General features: G+C 40.2%; 1 protein-coding gene across 4 annotated transcripts in view; it reads left to right on the top strand.

Moving 5' to 3' along the window:
• Window positions 1-23,356, top strand: part of Ide (Insulin degrading metalloproteinase) — a 33,274-nt gene extending 9,918 nt beyond the window's left edge. For all 4 annotated transcript variants that reach the window (XM_069329937.1, XM_069329936.1, XM_069329935.1 and 1 more), the window contains exons 6-20: window positions 1,805-2,007; window positions 2,441-2,641; window positions 2,796-2,933; window positions 4,857-4,960; window positions 5,488-5,683; window positions 7,676-7,788; window positions 8,171-8,315; window positions 9,539-9,649; window positions 10,819-10,939; window positions 19,004-19,207; window positions 19,466-19,623; window positions 20,750-20,884; window positions 21,211-21,420; window positions 21,947-22,096; window positions 23,150-23,356. In XM_069329937.1, coding sequence (XP_069186038.1) covers window positions 1,805-2,007; window positions 2,441-2,641; window positions 2,796-2,933; window positions 4,857-4,960; window positions 5,488-5,683; window positions 7,676-7,788; window positions 8,171-8,315; window positions 9,539-9,649; window positions 10,819-10,939; window positions 19,004-19,207; window positions 19,466-19,623; window positions 20,750-20,884; window positions 21,211-21,420; window positions 21,947-22,096; window positions 23,150-23,254 — 2,294 coding nt within the window. In that variant the 3' untranslated portion in view covers window positions 23,255-23,356. The remainder of the gene's footprint in view (window positions 1-1,804; window positions 2,008-2,440; window positions 2,642-2,795; window positions 2,934-4,856; window positions 4,961-5,487; window positions 5,684-7,675; window positions 7,789-8,170; window positions 8,316-9,538; window positions 9,650-10,818; window positions 10,940-19,003; window positions 19,208-19,465; window positions 19,624-20,749; window positions 20,885-21,210; window positions 21,421-21,946; window positions 22,097-23,149) is intronic.
• Window positions 23,357-23,820: the final 464 nt, after the last annotated feature.

Below are 23,820 nucleotides of genomic sequence, written 5' to 3'. Positions count from 1 at the left end.
ATGGGTTGTCTGTTAGGCTAGGTGTGAGAAATTTAGTACATCATTTTCTGTCAGTTGTGGCACGGATGGGCTGTGACATTACTAAGCATTGCTTATAGCTCCTGATATATCTAAACTGTCTGTTTATTTGTCGTACAGTATTTTATTTATGAAGAAATAGTGTGGGTGATGGATTATGTAGAAATATTCAGTATATACCTCACCATTCCTCAACACATTTCCCTGCCACCCTTCCAGCCACCCAACTGCAACTTTCATGTTATTTTAAATGGCATGGTGCTTATATGACCAGTGCATGATGAAAACATGCAGCAGTGACTCGGTAAGGGCTGGTGTATGCCACCAATGCATACCTATACCATCTTAGTGATGTACTCGGTTTCTCTTGCCGTCATATGTAACTTTCCCCCCCGTCCTCACTTTTGGATGTTTTTTCTAATATGCTTGTATTTCTTGTATACTGTGTTTCACTTTATGTAAAGTGAAATAGCCATTTGTACTCAAATTTGATTCCTGAGCAGGATGAGATGTTTGGGCATTTCCCTTACACCTGATGCGTCTATTCACCTAGATGTAAATAGGTACCTGACAATTAGTCGACTGATGTACTCGCCTAGTTGTGCTTGCAGGGGGTTGAGCTTCGGCTCTTTGGTCTCGTGATGTGGGTTGCATCCATGGGATGATCAGTTGTTGGCTTAGAAAAACCTTGATAAGCCTAACTGGCATCCTCTGCTTAATTATAAGAAGCCATTTAGTACAGTTAGGCAAGGATATTTGCGTTATTATGTCAGGCAGTGTGGGGGACTTCACTGTTAATGGTGGTGGACCCAATTAACCAAACATCAATCTGGTGTGTTAGGTTTTCAACAGTTAGTTGATGGTGGTACAGATGTAACAGGACAAGAATGATGTTTGAAAATGGGAAGCTATGGGTCATGGGAGCAACAAAAATAATCCAGTAAAAAGTAATAAAAGAATATTCTTGAAAAAATAAGACAGTAGGGAAAAGGTGTCTACAGGTATACTATGCTAACTCCAGAAGTGTGAAAAGCAAGATGGGTGACCTCCGAGTACTGGTGTGTTTTGAAATGTTATACATTATTGCACTCATTGAAGCATGATTGAGTATGGACTCACTGGGCCTACTAGTTGAGTACCAGATTAAGGTATATGCTGTAAACTTGTTTTTGCTGGCAAGAGACAGAAAAGTTAGTAAGAGCTTGTTACCCATGTGAGTGAGACTCTGAAGCACAGAAATGGAGGGATCAAATCACAGAAAACCATGGAGGTAGAAGCAAATGAGGGGAAACTTAAAAACTGCTAAACAGGGTAATATATATATATATATCCCCCCCCTTCCCCCGGGTCTAAACTTTTCAAGCAGTGTACCTTACTTCTTGGTGCCTTTCATGTGTGTGATACATTGCTGAACTAGCAGCTGAGCTCTTCAGCATATTGCAAAATCTAATGAAATGTGTCCAGTGCATATTTAAATATCGTGAACTTATGGAGGAGATTGAAATGTCAAGGAAAATTCTGCAGCAGGACACCATCTCATGGAAGAGCAATTTCCATGGAAAAAATGATTCACAAATGCTGTATATACAAAAGAGTGCCAAAGATTAAAGATAGGGGAGTCCTATCTTTGTTATCTATTAGTGAAACTTTGCTTTAGGTGTAGCAAGGTATCGGGTTAAACTGAAAGTTTATCAGATGCCATTTAAATTAAGGTATGAATTAAGTTGATGAAATGACTACTTTTATTTTATTTACCTACATTAATATTCCAATTTCAAATCAACAGAGAGCTTAGAAGAGCTGGAAGCTATGGTTATAAGCCTATTCACCGAGGTGGAGAACAAAAATGTGACTACGCCAGAGTGGTTGACTCACCCCTTTGGGCCCGAGCAGTGTCGCAGGTTATGCTATGTGGTGCCTGTGAAGGACATTCGCAACCTATACATCACTTTCCCAATTCCAGATCTTCACCCACACTATAAAACAGCTGTAAGTGGGACATTACAAACTTTAATAAAGGGAGCAGTGGTGCATAATTGTTCATAAATCTCCTGTAATGATTATAGGTTTTATCACTTAAATTGTTTAAAATATCAGATACTGTATTTAAACATCTGTGCATGGTGGATGTCGATTGTGACTGTCCACTTCACAAAATTCACATCAATGAGTATATAAATAAAATGAGTTGAAATAAGTTTATTCATCATGTATATTACTGAGTATTTCTTGCTAGAGAGTCGAACAAATAAATGGTCATATAATAAGCCAAAGTTAAAGCTATATGCTTTCATTTTTGAAGAAAACTAAAAAAAATTGACAGGTTCAGTAAAAAAATCGTTGTAATTGTGCAAATATCGGTTATATAATTTATGACCTACGAATTTCATCTTGTTGGATCATATGTAATCCTACTTTGCAGCCTGGCCATTACCTAGGTCACCTCATTGGTCATGAAGGTCCTGGGTCGCTGTTGTCATATCTGAAAGGTCGTGGATGGGTCAATTCACTGGTTGGAGGTCAGAAGTCTGGTGCTAAGGGCTTTGCATTTTTTGTTGTTAATGTGGATTTGACAGAAGAAGGAATTGAGCACGTTGAGGATATTGTCTCAGCGGTGTTTCAGGTATTTATAATTAAAGTTAAGTAGATAAACTGATAGTAGTAATGTACTATTTCATCATTATTGTTTTGGCTTTCAAATCTTAAATCAAAGTATTGGCCTCCTTTACAGATTCAAGTAAAATGTGTTTCGTTCCTCAAAACATTTTCTTTTGCAGTATCTAAACTTGTTGAAGAAGGAAGGCCCTCAACAATGGGTATTTGATGAATGTCGAGATTTGAGCAGTATGACCTTCCGGTTTAAGGATAAGGAGAGACCCCAGTCTTATACGTGTGGCCTCTCGGAACAGTTACATGTAAGCACATAATGCCAAGCTATTTAGATTGCAACTTCTAGACTTAATTCAAATTATGCACTTATAAATATCTGCATGAGGTACAGTGCAATATATTGTTTCAGTAATTGAATATTATAAAGCTAGGTATTCCTTGAAGATTTAGCTTACAGTTTTCATTGAATTATAATTATTATTACTACTATTTATTTTTTCCAAGCTTTTCGTGTCTTAAAGAATGCCATAGCATATTTGTATAGAAGTTTCATGTCGTATTTGTTATTACAAGGAGTATCCTTATTCTTTGGCCGTGTAATCCATTCGCGGCAGATTTTAGAGCTGTTTTAAATTTCATTGGGAGTTGGAGGATGATCTTGAGCAATGTTTAAAAAACACACTTATCTTGAGGTTATCTTGAGATGATTTTGGGGCATAGCGTCCCCACGGCCCAGTCCTCGACCAGGCCTCTTTTTTTTTTTGTTACACCCCCCTCCCCCCAGGAAGCAGCCCATAGCAGCTGCCTAACTCCCAGGTACCTATTTACTGCTGGGTAACAGGGGAAATATTAGAAAGAAATATTTTGCCCGTTTTTCTCCGCCTCCACCAGAGATCGAACCCGGAACCTCAGGACTACGAATCTGAAGCGCTGTCCACTCAGCTGTCAGGCGCCAGACCTAGGCATAACTGCCAAAATTTCTACGCAGGCTCTGATGCTGGGGATAATTCCCAGTAATTTCGGTTGCAATAAGATCAGTTGTGATACACGGTAAACTTAATTTTTTATCCCTCCCCTCCAGGAAGCATACTATAACCACTACCAATTTAAATTGTCTACCGATTTTACCTTCTGATGGTTCTGTAATTATTGTCTCCGCACCCCAGTAGCTGACTAGGCCCCTGGTCGATGGTCTGGTGAGCCAGATTCTTAGACACTGCTGTTTACAGTCTGATGTATGAATCACCACTTTTGGTCAGGTATCATTTGCAGGTGTTATCACGTTCTCTTTCCTACATCATAAGAGGTTAGCAAAGTTATGCCCATTATGTATTGGAGGGTGTTGAAAAGTTTTAGGAACTTAATTAATTGATTAATAATAATGATAAAAGTTATAAATTGTCATCCACACTTCCGTGGACATGAACATATTTTCGCCTGGGCTCTAAGAGACTCGAACCACGAACCCCATGAGTCCATGGATAGAGCTTTGTCTCACACAAGTGAGGTACGGGGTTTGCGTCACCTAGAACCCAGGTGAATGAGATAAAAATAATAATAATTTTTATTTAAGCAAACGTACATTGTTAAATTTGCAAGCACTGCGTAATTACAATATTGTCATGGGTACTGTTATATACAAATTGGAATACAGTACCTTCCCCAAGCATTTTTCATGAACATTGAAGTAAACACATTTCCCTGCCTACCCGTGGAGTCTAAGGTTTCTCCACAGATCAAGAGTGATCCCTTGTATACTAGCGCTGCCATCTAGTGACAAAGCAACAGGGTAATTTTGTCCTTGTGAATAGTTTTGAGTTTTGTTTGGTATTTGTTTATAACGAGCATATTATTATGAGTTTTGAGTTTTTGTGACCCCTCTTTCAGCCCTTTTGGTGGAGTTTTGCTTTACTGTGTGATGTGTATGACAACCACAGCTCACCACATCTCTCAGGGTGGAAAATTCTGGTTCTTGTCTGTGACCAACCACGAAAATGTCTCGGATGCCTGGGGAAATATTATTGACCCCTGGGGTACCTGTTTTTAAGTTTTCCTTGAAAAAAGGTATTTTATTATACTATACTTAATTCTCTATTTTTCTTATTATTAAAATGATAAAGGAACTTTTTATTTATTTATTTATTTATTTATTTATTTATATATATGTTGGGAACTGTATTGTGTAAAAGTGATAAATACATTTTCTCCACAATTCATTTGCTTTTCAGTACTACCCACTAGAGGAGGTACTGTGTGGTGGATATCTTCTTAGTGAATTTAAACCAGAGCTTATTGACATGGTTCTTGGTCACCTCATTCCACAAAACATCAGGCGAGTTTAAATTATTTAGCTGTGTACCTTTCAAATCTGTAAAACATCTTAAAAATAATTCTTGCTGGCACCTTGGGGGTTGAGAGCTGTCAAACATAATGCTAAATCCAGATTCACCATTATGCCATCTTGCCCTCACAAAATATTAATTTTGTCTAATAATAAACTACTATTCAGGTTGACAAAATCTAAATAACACGTACAGTGTGAGTGTACTTGCCAAGAGTTTGAGACTTCATAGACAATTCTGGAATGCTGTTTTGGTGCTATTGTTTGGGCTCAGTTGATTGTTGTGGAGAATTTTGGTTAATTTGATGCTTCTGAAATGGAGTTAAATACTGAAATTCCATCCTGCTTTGGCTTGTATGACTCCCATATAGCATTAGTTTTTGGATGACAAGTACTGTAGTACCAGTGGATAGGTAAAAGATTGATATGGTCTCCGACCATAGTTCCCAATAAATATTCTTTTTCATTACATAAAAGCTAAAGTGAGGTGTAATAACATTTGAATTTTTCATTTACAGAATTGCTGTTGTGGGAAAAGCCTTATCAGAAAAGGTAACATGCACTGAAAAGTGGTATGGAACATGCTACAAGATGGAGGACATCGACCCGGCTCTGTTAGAGCAGTGGCAGTCTGTGGGACTGAATGATCAGTTACGCTTACCCATGAAGAATGAATTTGTGCCTACTTGTTTTGACTTGTATAAAGATGTGCAGGTGAGTGTTGGGTAATATTTGGTTTTGAACATTCTTCGAATATATATGTATATGTAATGCTAATCTTAATTTCAGGGAATTAGTCATTGTCTTAACTATATTATTTTATTAAGTACTTCATTAATAAAGAGGATACATTTAGAATTAGGGCCTTCATTTTTATAGGTGGTTATTTGTTTCACAGTTTTGGTGATAAGTATTGTTTTTCTGGGAGGTATCCTAATGGTGGCTTCTTAGTGCCTGCTGCTTGGGAAGCTCCCTTGAATTCAATCCATGCCAGGCCCTTGTGAGTCATAAGCCTTCTGGGAGACCATAGACCAAAAGCTGGTCCCCCTCTTAAAGAGGTGCAAAGAGCAGGGGATAATAGATCACACTAACCAAGAAAGGGCATGCAGGAAGATGAACAGATCAAAACAGATCAAAACAAGGTAAGCAAAGGTATCGGAAATGAGGATAGCAAAGCCCCGATATTCATGAACCACTTGGTGGTGTAGCAATTCTCATGTCAGTACTAAGTACTACCTGCATGTACCCCTTTCCACTGCAATCCACAGACCTTAAATCCTCAGTCATATAGCCAGGTAAATAAAAAGCCAAATCCCCAGAATAGGGAAGGGAGGGTACCAAGGAAAGACCCACCAGAAAGAGGTGTTTCAGTACATTTAATGTTGGTTTTCTGGGATGGCTCCTAAAGGCAACTGCTTGATGCTGTGACCACAGAGAAAAATAAAATTGAGTATTCACCATAGTTGACACTCATTCCTCAACAATCTAAGTGGTTGGACACCATTCCTTTCCTCTGTCTTATCACAGCTTGTCCACCTATCTTTTCCAAATGCTATAGTCATACTGGCTTAGCACTTTCTCCTGATATAACCTTACCTTCAGAAATGGTACTTTACTCAAATTTCCAGCTATGATTTTTAAAAATCTATGCGATAAATTTAGACCTTTAAACTACAGTATTTACTGATCTTCCACAATTGTTTCAAAATTCTGTAAACACTGGCATGTTTTATCTTATTTTCCTCAGATAGGTCATTCACATAGATTTAAGGATAGAAATGATCCGAAGACAGATACCTGTGGAACCATATTTCCCACTTTCCTCAAGGCTGACATACACTTTCTGACCCTTCGTTCCTGTCCTTCACTTACTCCCTTACCTAGTTCAGTGTATTTCCAGATATTCCAGCATCTCTACATCCGATACACTAGCCATTTGACATACAGTATCAAAATGTATTTTTGACAAGTAGGAAGAGGCTATCTATCCTTTATTTTGACACATGGTCTCTATCGTATAACTTACCATGAGTTGTCAGGCGCAACTTCTTTCCTTCTGAAACTGTTGTATATCCTTTACAAAATTTAATTGTGTTCTCTACTATTCTCTCCTTCTTTTTCCAGAATTTTGCAAGATATTCTTGTCAGTGATGCTGGTCTATAGTTTATTGCTTCCTGTCTGTCCCATTCCTTGAATAGGGACCATTTGGCTTTTTCTAGATTTCTTGGAACCTTCGGGTTTCTAATACTATATTAATAGCTCTAGTTAAAAGATAAAACAAATTCTCTGTGGTCTATCCTTGGCCTTCATTCTGGTTCTGTTTTGCAGCTCTTAAAGCTTGCCACACACGCCATGCTATTTTCCATGAGAATGCTGCTCTCTCTCCACAGCCTGATCACATAATCTTTTACTATTATATACAATTGTTTTTGCTGCTAAGTTTTTGTCAAATTGCTGCTCTGCTCACCTAACCAAAAGGGAAGGAGATTTTCACAAAAGGAGGAGACACTCGGAGCCAATTTTGTTTTCTTCGTTTTAAGTTACATGTAATGCAAACATTTTGCCAAATACCCCAAAGTGGTTCAAAGTGTCTGATTATAATTTATCCTGATTAATAGTATTACATTCTGTTCCTTTTAAATATTACTTTGTGTACATTTTGTTTAATAACATTAAAAGGTCTTAACATTTTCACTATTTTTCAGCCAGTTAGTAGTTTACCAGAGATGATCAGTGAGACTCCCCTAGCCAGAGTGTGGTATAAGCAAGATGATGAATTTAAACTTCCTAAGGCTGTTATCTACACAGAGCTTTTTAGGTGAGCTTGTGCAAAAATATAATTAGAATAGTCTACTGGTTCTGTATGAAGGTGATTTTATGCTCTTAATTTAAATGTTAAGATCTTTTTATTTAGACTATTCATCAGAAGATACTACCATTTAATCCATTATATTCCTCAGAAGTAATGACATTTTTGTGCAGAAATTCATACCTTTCTTATACGTAACATAAGTTTTTTTTTATTAAGATTTTACCAGATATATAGTCCCTTAGAAATTTTTGCCAGGAAATGATGTAAGATTTTTTGTTTTGTTTAATATGACCTTCAAATGCCACTGTGTATATATATGCCTGCTCTCGGTGGGTCTTTTTGTCCCATTTCTAGCACTCATTTCTAATAATTATGTTCTTTTTTCCAGTCCCTTGGCATACCTTGATCCTCACCACACTAACCTGCTGCATATGTTTGCACAGCTGTTTCGCGATGCCCTCACAGAGTACACTTATGCTGCAGAATTGGCTGGCTTAACATACTCTCTCTCCAACACTAAATATGGACTCACTGTAAGTTGCTGCCTTGCGTGTTTATTAATATGAATCTGTTTTGTTCCTTAAAGTTGCAAAAGTTAACTCGGTGTCTTAGAATGGTCATTATTGTGACTGGTATTTTTGGAGGAATCTTGTTAAATGATTATAAACTAACTCGCTAATCCTCAGAGAGGTTGATAATAGGTATTAGCTAATATAATTAGTTTATTAAAGCTTGGGTATTCAGTTATATTATTACAAGGTCAAAATGCATTGCTTTTCATGTGGGATAAATAAATGTGCTGGAGTACAATTGAATGGGAAGTGGGCTTCCTGGTTGAGAAGTGGATCATTGCCTCTCATCTATATATATGCCTTAATATTTGTCTAGTGTTTATGTCAAAGCAGAATTTTTAAATGTGATTGTCTATATTGGTAAGAAAAGTTTCAATTGGTATTTTAACTTGACTAGAATAAATAAACTTTCTCTGTCTCTCCTAACTTTAAAGCTAACTACAGGAATATGCTACGTCATTGTCATGAGATATTAAACAGATGATACAGTCAATGGACAGTAAATTTATTTTATGAAATACATTAAGATTTAGGTTAGATGTAGATTGATTCAAACTTTATACTGGAATAAAAATTCCAGGTGTAAATGTTAGTTTCCTACTGCTTGTCATATATATATATATATATATATATATATATATATATATATAAATTTTTGATTGGCTTGCAAATGTTAAACGTGTTTTTGTCTTGAATATTTTGCTGAAGAATTCCTCCTACATTAATTGTCTTGTTAGTTATCAGCTGTTCATGGTATGGGTGCATTATATAAAGTGGGAAGTAGGATGAAAAAAAATTAGGGGTAAGCTACAAAAAAAAAGGGAGGGTGGTAATGGATAGACTTGTCCAACATCTTGGGCTGGATAGTAGTGTGACAATCTCGCTTCTTGCTGGTCAGCGTTCAATCCCTGACCTTGCAATTCATTGGGTACCATTCCCCCACTCCATCTTATCCCAAATCCTTATCATATTATCTCTTCCAAGTGGTAAATAGCCAATGGCTTAGTGCTTTCTCCTGATAATTACCTTATCTATGTAGATGCTTATAAAGTGTAGTTTACCATTGAGTAGTTTGGGAGGTTAATTTAAATACAAAAAACAGGCATCCCTTAACTGCCTTTCAGTGAAAGAGGTGAAGCTTTAGTTTTCTGTATTTATTCTAAAAGATCTATTTCATGTTTCAGCTGACAGTGAAAGGCTACGATGACAAACAACACGTCCTATTGGAGAAGATTATGGAGTGCATGACGTCTTTTACTGTCGACCCCAAACGCTTCGAGATCCTTAAAGATGCTGTATATATCATTTATTACTATTTAATATTTGCTTAACTTTATCCGTAGTACGAGTTATTTAACAAATTGTAGTACGTTGAAATTCTATTTGCTGCAGTCCAGCATGTATTCATAATGGAAACTTGCCTAAAATAATGCAAATCATACATGACTGATATACAGTACATAACTTTACCATTATGGATGGTAACATTAGATCTCCAACATCTGTTAATATTAAAATAGAAAATACATGGAAAACTAGCCATTAAAAAAAATAAGGAAGCAAGGAAATCTTAAAATACATAGAGAAATATTTTTCTGGGGTGACTGCCCAGAGTTCATACACTGATACTCTAGGGTCAAATCCATCACACCAGTACCATTGATTATCCGACAGCCTAATGGGGTCAGATACCATTGTCCTCAATAAAGAGGCAAGGGAGCTGATGAAGTTTTAAAACTCTACACACACACACTTGGAGAAATCCAGACAAATTGACCTCTGTACAGAAATATTTAGTGTGAACGAGTACCAAACAGAGACTGGGAAATATCCCACCTGCTCAAATTACCACATAGTGCTTTGAGCTCCCACCATCCAGTTTTCTGCATTTTTTCCCCATTGTTGGGTATCATATGTTTTAACACTCGTAACAAGTGCATCTGCCAATTACCTTGTATGTTGCATGCACATTTGATGGTGCTACATAGCCTTCCCAGCTTGGTGCCTTCTTTTGATAATTACTTACTTCACCTGTGGTTTATGGGTTAACATCCCTGGAAGATATCTGTAAAGGTTGTTTGGAAACCAGTTATTTTCTCTAATACAGACTGTTGGATGGGCTGCTCTTGAAGGGGAACTTCATTGTACATACACAGATGCCCTAATGTTTTTTCTTTTTTTTCCATAAGAGGGGAAGTTATAATAAAACTAGTAAATACTAAGCATTTTGAATGTTGGAATTGCATGAAGTATAAGATGTGTTTATAATGTACTGTATGTGAAATTGCTATTTCTTTTAATTTATACTTGTAAATTTGTTAACTGTACTATATCGGTAATCTTATGTGTATACTTGTCAAAGCATACTTTCTTTAAGCACTCTAAAGCCAGTTGTATAATCACACTTAAATTACTCTGTTCTAGGATAAGTGACTTATAATATTTTAATTTCTCCTTTTGTCAGTATGTTCGTGCCCTACGTAACTTTAACGCAGATCAACCCCATCAGCATGTTGTGTATTATACTTCACTCTTGTTGTCTGAACAAGGCTGGTCCAAAGAGGAGTTGCTACAAGCCACTAACGGTGAGAGATGTCACTTTAATGTCGTATCGTGAGGAGTGCATTTACTCAACTTATTTTAAAACTTAGAGGTAATTAGTTGTTGCTGACAAGATATATTTAGCTTAGTACCTTAAGAGCAGCCAGACTTTTATGGTGTTATATGCTCTTGTCTGATGATAATGCCATCTCTTCCCTTACTGTGGGTACTGCTATTCAATATTATTTACTTTTCTGGGGGGAGCCCCTACGGCTCCCCGGAGCTATCCAGGCTGATATGCTAATGTCAGACTTTGGCATCAGTCATGTGTATGGAGTTCTTTGGGCCTACCGGGGACCACAGCTAGAACCTAGCCCTCTCAGAGAGGCAAGGGGAGCAATGGCCTATAGAAGCCCCCCGTGTGGTTGGAAGCATTCTATGTCTGCCATCAACCAGGTCAGGCATCGAGAAAGGTAAGCATCCTAAAACAAACCCCTATTCTGGTGAAAATATTGCTACCAAAAGCCGAGCAAGTGGATAGAACTCCCCAAACAAAAAAGAGCAAACTAGTATGACGTCACTTGTTGCCGCGCCGCCGTCTGCGCAGCTCCCCCCAGCCCAGGAGGGGGAAGGGGGAGCCCCAGACCTACCTCGCCAGCAAGCCACACCCCAGTTTTTAAGGCTGATGCTATAGGCAGCGGTTGTGTGCTCTGGCTCCAGACTTTTATGGCACTGTGCCTTGTGTGTGGCAGCTGTTCTCCAGGGGTGCGAGAGCCAGGAGTTACTCTTCAGTACTCGGGCTGCATGCGCCTAGGATTCCCTTCCCTGGGTGCCCTGTAAGTACTGCCCTTGGAGCTTGGGTTACTTTCCACAGGTTCCTTGGGATCTGCCTCTGTGGGTCAGTTCCACTGCTTGGTTTTTTGGTCGCCCTTTGGGTACTTGGGTGTTTTGTCTCCCTACCTTACCTTAGGGTAGGAGGCAGTTTTGCACTGGTAAGGGGTGCAGGGTGCTGTGCAGCTTGTTGTCACCAATCACAGCGGTCAGCTCTGTTCCTTGGAGTACGCTGTCCTCTTGCGGGGTTTTGTTTTTCTTTTTGCCTTGGTAGAGGGTTCTGCCCTACTTGCCACTGGTGTTTGGCCTCATCCTGATACTTGGTGGTGCCCCCTGCTAGGTCCCCGTGAGCATACACATTCCTGGGGTTCAGCTGTAGACAGTTTGTTTGGTAGTTTTGGGCGCCGGTTTGCAGTACCCTGCCTGGGTTTACCTGAACGTGAGTCCTCTTATAGTAAACGCTCAGGACCCTGGGAATCCCCTAGGGGACATGTTGGTCTGATGGATACAATCCCGGGGTCCCCTCCTCGCTTCATGCGAGTTTGAGGGTTGTTCGGTCCCCTTGTCTCAGGACGACTCACGATTTTTGCCTCTGTCGCACTGCCTGTTGGGTAGGTGACACTTTCGACCCTTAGTCCTGTGAGTTTTGCTGCTTGCTGGTGACTCAATTTACCCAATCTGCGGATGATCATCTTTGGGTACAGGCTACTCAGGTGTTGCATCCTAGGTTTCGTTTGTTCCAACACGCTTGGTTGGTTGCTCACCCAGATGCCCCGCGGCTGCCCCGTTTTATCTATAGGGACCCGAACTTGGGGGTGGGGGATCGCCTCGACCCCGGTTCAGTCCGCACCTCCTCGTCTTTCCCCTCCTGTGGTTCGTTCTGATCCCCCTCCCCTGCTTCTGGCCCCAAAATGTCTGAGGGTTTCGGAGTTGGGGCAGGGGTTAGTTGGTCTTGAGACTTGGGCAGCCTCGGGGGATGCCACTTCCGGTGTGGCGATGGAGGCATTCGAGTCTACTCCCCCGGCCGAAGCCTCTGGGTCTGACCAGTGGGCCCCTTTCTGTCCGGCTTCTACAGCTGTGCCGGCCTGGTCTGGTTGGGTCGGTGCTTGGGGGGAGTACTCGGCCCCAGGTCCTGCGGAGGAGGAGGAACTTGGTGCTGAGGAGGGGCTGACTTGGAGGCCTTGGGCCCCGCTGGGCCCCGCCTGGGTTTTTCTGCCCTCTGACCGGGGCTTACTGTTACAAGGAGTGGGGTTTTCTTTTCTCCCCTCTGCGTACAAGTTGGACTTGGGGTCTGCCCCTTCCCTGGTTCAGTTCCGTGTTCCCCGGGTGCTTCGGTTCCGTCTTTCCAGAGGTTTTCGGCTTCCCGCATCCAATCTGCTGCGGTGCGGGAGGCCCTTGTGGCAAACCTCTTGCGTGACCCGGATTATGCCTCGGCAATGAGTTCCTCGGCTTTCAGGTTTGGGACTTGGTTCCCTTTCTGGCTCCGTTACAAGGTTCCGGAGTCATCCTGGCTGGTGGACAGTCCTGTCTTTACCTTGGAGGCCTGGTACTCCTGCCATTCCCGCACGCTTGAGTGGCGGGAGTCTTCGACGGTGCTGCAGGTTTTCCTGGGGGGAAGGCGACCTAGAGCACCTCAATGAGTGCTTGTTTGCTCCTGCCCTTTCCCGGGATGTTGGTGTCGTTCAGGTCCATGTGCAGGTTCCCTCCTTTTTGGCGGCGCTGGTGGCTGAGGACTTGCATGCCCGGGCCCTTTTGGCTTCGGCCTTGCATTTCTTTTCCCTCCTCGAGCTGTCTTCGGACTGGCTCACGGAGGATGTGGGGGCGCTTGGGGCTGTTCCTGGTTCTGGCGCCTTGAGCTCGGCAGCTCACTCGTCGGCTGCCTTGCTGAAGCTTTTCTCGCCGATCTTGCAGGATGCGGTTGCGCTGTTTTATGCTTCCCGGCTCGCGTGTCGACAGGCGGCGCTTGCCTATTCTGTGGAATCCGCTTGGGCCTTGGCTCTTAGGATGTCTTCCCCCTTTTGTCCTCTACTATTTGAGGCTTCAGCCGTTGCGCAGTATATTCAGGCTGCTTCGACTTCTTGCCGTCCGATGTCGGACTTGCTGGTTCTCCAGGGGTCCCGTGGTGGGTCTTCCCGTAAGGGTCATGCCGAGGCTTGGGGTTCCTCTCGTCGTGGTAGGCCACTGGTGTCGGATTCGGGTTCGGCTCCTCCTCCTGACCCGCCTTTGTCTGGTCAGCGCGGTGTTCGCTCTGTGCAGGGTTCTGGGTCTCGCAGTTCACCCCATTGACAGGGCTATGGGGGGGAGGCTTGCACTGTTCACTCACGCCTGGTCCCACGATTCGTGGACGTTTCAGGTCGTTTCGTGAGGCCTCCTGTGGCGTTGGGTGGCCCCCCACTCTTTGGGGGGATCGGGGCTGGTGGGGCAGGCCTCTTTCCCTGCGCTCTGTCAGGTCATCTTGGAGAAGATTCGCTTGGGTGAGGTCAAAACAACGACGTCCCTCAGATGGGTTTCCCGTCCCGAAACGGGACTGCGCCGACCTGCGGTTCATTCTGGACTTGTTCCGTCTGAACCCCCTAGGTTCATTGCCCCTCCTTTTGCAACCCGTTCTCGCAAATTCGTAAAGTCAATATTGACTTATCAACTACGTGCATAGGTGATATACTAAACATAATAGATACCCCTAAAAAGATTCATAGAAAACACCGACCTTACCTAACCTTGTTAGTATCTTAAGATAAGCATCTTATTGCTTCGTAATTACAATTATTACTTAACCTATACCTATTATAGGTTAGGTAATAATTGTAATTATGAAGCAATAAGATGCTTATCTTAACACTTTGAGGTTCCACAGACTGATTATCTCGTCACTCATTTTTCTACTGAATGTGTTCCAACGACGCAATACTGAGTCACTCATTAAAATATTTTTTAAAAATTTAAATTTTATCAGATCAATCTTGTAGTGGTTTTAAAATAAGCGCCTTTAGATTGCACACAATTTGATACCAAAATCAAAGATATAACATGAAACTTGATGTCCAAACACTTGAAATATTATAAATAGGCCTATGGTCCGAATATTAAAATAATTGTTAAAATTCTATTTATTGTCCTATTATCTTGGGACTAGTTTTAAAATGCGCGCCGTTTTATTGCGAACAATTTGATACCAAAATGAAAGATGTAACACAAATATTTATGTCAGAACACTGGAAAGATATAAATAAATTTGTGATGATGAGCGTCCAGAATTAAAATATTTGTTAAAAATCCAGTTATTGTTCTATTATTCTGGGACTAGTTTTAAAATACTCGCCTTTTTATTGCGAACAATTTGATACCAAAACGAGCGACGTAGCACGAAATTTGATGTTATCAAATTGAACGAGTTGAACATTAGGTTGCAATGTACAAAACGGTGCTCGTTCACGGGTAACTTTAGGCTTTTCTGCGGGGAGGCACTCCAGCCTTTTGTACATTTTATTCTTACACATCTGTAGGGAATTTAATTGCGAACACAATGATACCAAAACGAGCGACGTAGCACGAGAATTAAGGTAAAAAAATGGAACGAGAATGCACATGTTACTGATTTTGTGCGTTTTTGCCGACTTTACGCTTTGCTGTTGGGAGTCACGCTAGGCTTTTGGACATTATATTTATACACACCTGTAGAGAATTTAATTGCGAACACAATGATACCAAAACGAGCGACGTAGCGCGAGAATTAAGGTGAGAAAACTGGAATGAGTATACACATTTGGGTGTCACCGCGCGCTTACCCGCACGGAGGGGCCACGATCCCCGTCAACCGCGAGTTTCAACGGAGCGCGAAAGTGTTAAGATACTAACAAGGTTAGGTAAGGTCGGTGTTTTCTATGAATCTTTTTAAGGGTATCTATTATGTTAAGTATGTCACCTATGCACATATTTAATAAGTCAATATTGACTTATTAAATTTGCGAGAACGGGTTGCCTTTTGGATGACTACGCTGTCCCAGATTCGGCTCCTGTTGGAGCTGGGCGCTTGGATGGTGTCCCTGGACCTCCGGGACGCTTATTGACAGGTCCCGATTCATCCGGGGTTCAAAGATTGGCTCGGTTTTGTTGTGTGGCATCAAGGTTACTGCTTTCGTTGTCTCCCTTTCAGGTTGAACCTGGCTCCTCGCTTGTTCACGCTTCTTACACGGATCGTGGTTGCCCGTCTGCGTCTGTTAGGTGTTCGGGTGTTGGCCTACCTCGACAACTGGCTGGTTTGGGCTCCCAGCCGGTCCTCTAGTCTGCTGGCCAGGGATTTGGTTCTTTCTCAGCTTGCCAGGTTCATGTTTTTGGTGAACTGGAGGAAGTTCCATGTGGTTCCCTCCCAGGTTCGGACATGGCTGAGCCTTGTGTGGGACTCTTGGACCGCTTCCTTGTCTCTTCCTCCGGAGTCTCTCCTGCGGCTTGGTCCCGCATGCGCCCTTTTTCTGGGGGGCTCGAGGGTCTGTGCTGGAGCCTGAATTTCGCGATGCTGGTCTACCCACCGGGTCGGGTTTGGCTTCATCGGCTGTTCTGGTTCCTTCGGAGACGTCCCATCCGCGTCTTTCGCGATCGCTGGGTTCGGACCCCTGGGGCCTTGCGTCGGTTGCTGAGTCACCGGCTTTCTCTTCTGGTTTTTCGGGGTTCAGTGCCTTGGCTCCTACCCGAGCCCTCGCTCGAAGTTTTCACAGACGCGTTTCTCGGCTGAGGCTTTGTGACCAGTGCTCACCAGGCCGGCCAGGGACAGTGGGGGTCTGTCTTTCCATTGAGCTCACAGCACGGTGCGGGAATTCGCTGTGGTGTGGTTTGCTCTTCAGGTCGCTCGCAGGTCAACGATCCGGCTCCATTCGGACTGCTCCCCAGTGGTTCATTGTCTAAACTGGGGGGAAGGGGTTGACGCGGTCCTTGGCTCTTTGGTGCTGGTCGCTTCAGGTGACTCGTCTGCTGAGTTCTCGGGGTTTTGGCTCTCCTGGCAGTTCATGTGCTGGGAGTGTCCAACATCTTTGCCGACGGCCTGTCTCGTTTTGTTCCCCTCTCCACGGAATGGACGGTCGACGCCGACTCCCGTTGGCTTTGCCAGACGCTCAGACACCCCGAGGTGGACCTCTTCACGTTGGCTTGGTCGCTGCGCCTTACCCAGTATGTGGCGCCCATCTCCGACTGCAAGGCTGTCGGGGTCAATGCCTTTCAGCAGGACTGGTCGAGGTGGGAGATTCCTTTACCTCTTTCCCCCAGATCCACTATTGCTCCGCTTCCTGACTCGGTTGGAGACTTACCAGGGGAGAGTTGTCTTCTTGACCCCTTCTATAGGCCATTGCTCCCTTTGTCTTTCTGAGGGGGCCAGGTTCTGGCTGTGGTCCCCGGTAGGCCCAAAGAACTCTATACACATGACTGATGCCAAAGTCTGACATTAGCATATCAGCCTGGATAGCTCCGGGGAGCCGTAGGGGCTCCCCCCAGAAAATGGGGGTTTCATTACATTCAACACTGGCCTTTTTTCAATTTAATCTTCAATGAAGCATCTTCATACTTAAATGCTGTTCACTTATTTAATTTATAAAAACATGACAATAGCCTTTCATCACAGCAGTAGAGCAAGTCATCTAATATTTTACTGTACTTTGACTTATCATTTTACAGTACAGTGAACTCTACCCAAAAGGTTCAAATCATGCTAGACCCCATTATTTTTTAGCATCTTATTTTTGTTTTATGTTTTTTAATGTAAGGTCTTGGTTGCTTCCCAAGAGAGCATCGGAGTCTACTAAGGGTACTGCTCACACACTAGGCTCTAGTCTACTTTTCCCACTGTTAAAAGAAACATATCTTACCACTTAGTTGAGAGGGTATCTAATGGAGAACTACCTTTATCCAACTGCTCACCATAAGTCAAAAGAAAAGAAAAATGAACTGCCGAACACTCCTTCAAACGATTATTGGAACAGTTAATTAGTTCCATACCTCTCAGGTAACTGGATTACCCCTGACCACCACCAGATAGCCACCCCAACTGCACACGAGGGTCAGAGAAGGGGTAGCACTCGCATCTTGCTTGCCGTTCACTCACTTCACACCCAGCTCTTCTGCCTCAATTCAGTTTAACTGGCTGGTTAAACTGAACCTTTAGACTTAGTCTCTATTAGACCTTTAGACCTCTTAGACCTTTATTCCTTTAGACTTAGTCTCTACCCAAGGATTTCATTGTTTTGTGTTCTCTTCACTGTGTGGTGCCCAGTCATTTACCTAACATTATTTGCATGCTGATAACCTCATTTGACAGCTTATATGATTGACTATGGCTCTACTACATCATATATGATTTTCATACTATTAGATTATTTTGTAACAAGTTAGTCTTCTGCCAAACTTTGGTGTCTAACACTTCATACCATTAGATTCTCATCAGTGCTCAAAACATTTGCAGAAGAATTCAGTCAAGTTATTTGTATGACTGTAGGACTTGTTTTTAAATAAATTAATAGCTGCAGAATGATTGGTGAGTTTAAAGTGATGGTAATTCATTAAAACACACTAAAAAAAAATTAACGACTACCAAATTTGATTATGGTTAATAAAGTGAACTGAATAATTAGGTTTTGAATAAAGTAAAAATAAAGCCAACAATGACAAATATATACAAACTTTTTTTTTTTACTGCCAGGCCAGGATGGAAAATAAATCAGACCCTTGTACCTCCATTTATCAACACAAATATATTCTATACCCATTCTTATTCCCTTGTCCTGGGTTTCCCTTATTTTCTTCTCATTTTTACCCACTTCTCTGTACAATCTGTAGTGTTCTTTTTCTTTAAGGCAAAAATAAGTATTTTAGATTTCCCATTGAAAATATTTATTATAAAGTAGTTCATATTAAGATGAGAACAATGTATATTACTGCTTCCCTGTCGCTTGTTTTAATGGTGTCCAGCTGCTTGTAGGGGAACGTGTGCAGCAGCGTTTGTACATTACCCTCAAGGTAATAGTGCGTGTACCTGAGAAGTTCAGGCATGTGGATTCAGTTTCATCGTTCTGTTTCAGTGTTTTACCCATAGGGATATGGGTATCACGTTCTTATGATTTGATTGTAGACAATAGTTTTACATAATTTGAAATTTTATAAACAAATTAGAATCTGCTCATGAGCATGTAACTCAGCTTAATTATATTTATTTCTGTGTAGTGTTTAGTTATTACTAGTTCTCTTGTAAAATAGTATAAAATTGCAGTAGCTGATATTGTGTTTGTATCCAACAGAGATGACAGTAGAGAACTTGGAAGCGTTTATTCCTCGCTTTTTGTCCGGGCTTCATATCGAGATGTTAATTCATGGTAACATGTTAAAGGATGCCGCTCTAGCTCTTGCTGGCACCATTCAAGAGAAGCTGACAACCAAATCTGGCACGCGCCCACTTGTACCTTCACAGCTCACACGACAGAGAGAATACCAGTTGAGGGATGGCAAGTATGCATGTGTTTGTGGAGTCTACAAGAATTGAATCTATATTTACTTGAAAATCATTTTACATTTTATGTCTGACTTAAGTCATTCCTAATGTACATGCATTATAATTATTATAATTATTATTTTGGAACTATATTGTATATTTATATTTTAAATATTGCCATTTTGCTTTGAGTCTAGAGAAGAGAACTGTCGTACCATTAAACTGAAGTGTAACCACCTGCAATTTGACTTAATTTTTTTTTTTCCCCCAGGGTGCAGCTTGGTATACTTGGCTGATAACAATGTTCATCGCAGTTCTTCTGTTGAAACGTACTTCCAATGTGGGTTGCAAGACACCCATCAAAACATGCTGTTAGAGCTTCTCTGCCAGATCTTTGCTGAACCAGCCTTTGATGAACTAAGAACAAAAGTAGAAACTTCAGTCTAGTTTGTTTTCCAAACTTCCTATTCTTCATCTTATTATCCACGTGTAATTAGAGAATGAAATCCACAAAACATTTCAGATTATTTTATAAGATACAGCAGTTGATGATCAGACATAATTACAAATATTTTTATCTTCACTGCAATTTTAAATCAATTGAATTAGAATTTCACAAGTATAGTTTTCAGAGTTTCCGTCATGTTTCATAAATGTCTTTATATTTGTTCTATATGCTATATGAGAATTTCAGTATTCACACCCACATTTTTAAAATGTGTACCAGTATCGCATTGGTGGTAAACAGATAATTCTAGCTAGTTAAAACTAGAACTGGTAGGACCTTTTAGTCATTTGAACTAGTTTAAATTATAAACATTTTAAAATTAAATGTAAATAGCCCATGCTTTTGTGTCAGCCATTAGCAGTTTTATAAATGCATTTTTTGTTTATGTATATAGAGAAAAAAAACATTGTGTATTAAGGGTTACAAATATAAATACTTTAAATATGAATGAATAGACTAAATATGTTACTTTCTTGTAGAATATTACACAGTAAAAATGTTTGCAATGCTGTGTTTGAATGTCAACTTTGAAAATAAATACAGTACATTATTATATGCTTTAATGGTAAAAAAGCTACATACCCTACACGATATTTTTTCAATTTGTATCTCTTGACGTGCCATTGTTTTGGAACACACATTTTTCCTTGTGAAATTACCTTTTACATATTCTTATCCAGATATTGCAGCTAGCCATAATAGTTGAAAGGGAACTTACAAAATTTAATGATAATTGTTTATGCTTATTTTGCTATAGCTTAAGAAAACTTGAAGAGGGACAGATAGAAACATTCTGAAGTTTATATAGATAAGCCTCTGTGAAGGTTTAATTTGAAATCAATCTTACTGTGGGAGAATAAATAAACTCATTTACTTTGCTGTGACAATAGGTTGTGGATGGGGGATGCATTTACTTGGCTGTGACAACAAGTTGTGGATAGAGATTAATATGCTTTGCCACTTACCCTTAATGGCATAATCACCTGTAATTTTTGGTTTATATGATTTTTCACTGCTGTATTTCATTTTGTTTAATATATTACTCAGGAACAGCTTGGGTACATTGTGTGGTGTGGGATCCGACGAGCTAATGGTACCCAAGGCCTACGAGTCATTGTGCAGGGAGACCGCCATCCAGAGTACTTGGATTCCAGGATAGAATCATTCCTGCATAAGATGGGAGTAAGTGTAATGTATTTGGTTAAAATACCAGTATTTTACTCATTGATAAATATCATTTGTCTGTTTCTTAATTATTTTTTGTCTTTCTGGGTAGTTTCCTTTGTTTTGGGTGGATCTTTGCCCCAAAATGATATCCCTCATCTATTTGAGTGAACCTGATTCTGGTCCCAGTTTTCTGTTGTATAGGAACATCTTGAAAGTTCCGATACATTCTTAGGAGCTTTATTGTAGCAAAATAACTCTATTTTTCCCAAATAACTTTCAGGTTTTGTAAGACTTATTAAATTCTGGTATAAAATTAACTTATGTTTGTCTTTCATTTTCAGGAAAATCTAGAAAAGCTATCTGAAGATGACTTCTTGCGCCATAGAGAAGCTTTAGCAAGCCGCCGTTTGGAACGTCCAAAGAAATTGTCACACCTTACTGCCAATTGGTGGGTTGAAATTACGTCCAATCAGTATCACTTCGATCGTGATGTCTGTGAAGTGGCACATCTCAAAACTCTCACAAAGCAGAATGTGGTAGATTTCTACAAGGTAAAAAAAAAATAATAATGAGCTTAAATATAATTAACACGTTGTTGTTAGAATTATATTCAACACAATTCCAGTTAAAGCATAATGTTAATATTTGAGGGAAGATTTAGTCACATTATTTTTGCAGACCATAATTAGTTGCTACATAACTAATCATAAGTTATGACTTGCCCCTGTCTGTATACTCTTCACATCCAAATCTATGTGCTGTAGTTTATATTTTATAAGTTTACCTTTTAGACTGCTGTGCCTGTAATATAATATTTTATGGAAATTCTGCCCGTGCGACTTGTAATGTTGCATTTCAGCAATTTTTTTAACTCGTAAGGCTGCAAAACAAAACAAAAAATGTTCTTTTGTTCTTTGTGTGTTTATTTTGGTCCCGTCTTACTTCACCTTTAATTCTTTTTACGTTTTTCTTCTCTTCTCTTTGTTTACTTGGCATTTTTCCTTCTTGTAGATAATGTGTCCAGGATGGGCCCTTATATGCATCTATAAGTTATATAAAACCTTCTTATACCAACAGCAATGTATTGCAAGCACAGCAAATCAGCGAAAGAAGCTGTCAGTGCAAGTAGTGTCTACAGCTCCTGGAGGAGCAGGAGACCCAGAAGTTTCTCGTCCACCCACAACCCAGCCCGATGATGGCCTCTCCCGTCCACCTCCACTCAGAGAGGTAAATATTATACCATTTGTTATTTGCACTTGGGCAATGCCGTGAAATTTTATTTAGTTTTATACTTTAAAACATTGAAAAAATCAACTTTTATACATTATCTAATAGTTTTTTTTTTTTTTTTTTAAAATACAGATTTTCACATAATCTTGACTGCCTCTTCTTAAAGTATTTGTTTTAGAAATTAATTCGTGCTTTTTATTGAAGCATTCTGACCAATCCCAAATCCTTACCAACATATCCCTTCCAAGTGCTATATAGTCGTAGTGGCTTGATGCTTTCTCTTGAAGATTAGATACCCACTTCACAAATTTGAAAACAAAGTACTGTATTGTAATTGACAATGTTTCGGTCCATCTTGGACCACAATCAAATCAAATTATTTTACAACAGGATAAATTAAAAAGTTGGGTTTTTTCTCAATTTGTGGATTGGATCTATATAGGTAGTGTTTGTGGATATTTCTAAAAGACCCAACCACTTAAATTGGTCAACACAGTGATGACCTTGCTTCTAACAGGATTTGCATTCAGTCCCCAATTTTCAAAATAGTTGGGCCCTTTACTCCATTCTATTATAATAATAATAATAATAATAATTTTTATTTAGGTAAGGTACATACATAAAGAGATTTTACAAAGTTTGTTGGCTTAATAGATAGAGCTAGTACATACAATGCCTAAAGCCACTATTACGCAAAGCGTTTCGGGCAGATAATTTATCATCATCCTGCATCCTCCATCATTATCTCATCCTGCACTGTCCTCATATTCTTTCGAATGCTGTATATTTATTTGCTTAGTGTATCCATACCCTGTAGAAGGAAGCTGAGAGTCTGATAAATAAGATTCAGAGATTTGAAGTGCATTTTCCATTTCAAGGTACTAAGTGTTGCCAATTGTGTCTCCAAGGAAACTACTGTAGGAAATGAATGTTTAATCAGTATTCAAAGTTAACATATGTATCACTTCATATGTATTTGTGTAAATTGCATAAATGCATATATTTTATAATTGTCTAAATTTTTAAAATACTGTACTTTCCTCCTTGCAGACTGAGTTGATAATGGACATTCCAGAGTTCAAACAAGGATTAGCCTTGTACCCGCTGATGAAACCTTACTTGCCCCTCTCCAAGACTTCGAAGTCCAAACTGTAACAGTGCTGTTGTTAAATATGAAAATTGTTTTATCATCTTAAATTCTTGTTGATTATTTCAACGTGCAATGTATTAGTACGCTAAATATATTGAAAAGTAAAATTTTGTTTTGTCTGTCCATTTTAATATTAACAGCATTTCTGTATTTAAAAAAAAAAGGCACTACGGGCTCACCATAGCCCGTGCTACTTGGAACTTTGTTCCAGGTAGCGAATCTTTAACAACAACAACATTTCAAAAGCATAATTTGCTTGTATGTGCTCAATGATCCCTTTTTCTGACCTATGCCTGATGCTAATCTATGCCATTTGCTGACCTTGATCTTATGCACAACCCATCATCCTTAAATTATAGTACTTTTTGTAACTATGTAGTCAGTCATACCAATATGTAGTAATGGAGCCCAAAAAAAAAACATTTTTTGTACTATTTTTATACATCCTGGAGGAAAGGGGGGGGGGATTCTCAGGGGGGAAGGGTACCAACCCATTATGACTATATAACCCTGGAAGGGGTCGGGGGGGGGGGGGGGGAAGAGGCATGGTTCTCGATCACTTGGAAAGTCG

Source organism: Procambarus clarkii, chromosome 23 (assembly GCF_040958095.1).
Source record: "Procambarus clarkii isolate CNS0578487 chromosome 23, FALCON_Pclarkii_2.0, whole genome shotgun sequence".
Lineage (NCBI taxonomy): Eukaryota > Metazoa > Arthropoda > Malacostraca > Decapoda > Cambaridae > Procambarus > Procambarus clarkii.
Note: the sequence above shows the minus strand (reverse complement) of the source record. Positions and strands in the feature narration are given on the sequence as shown.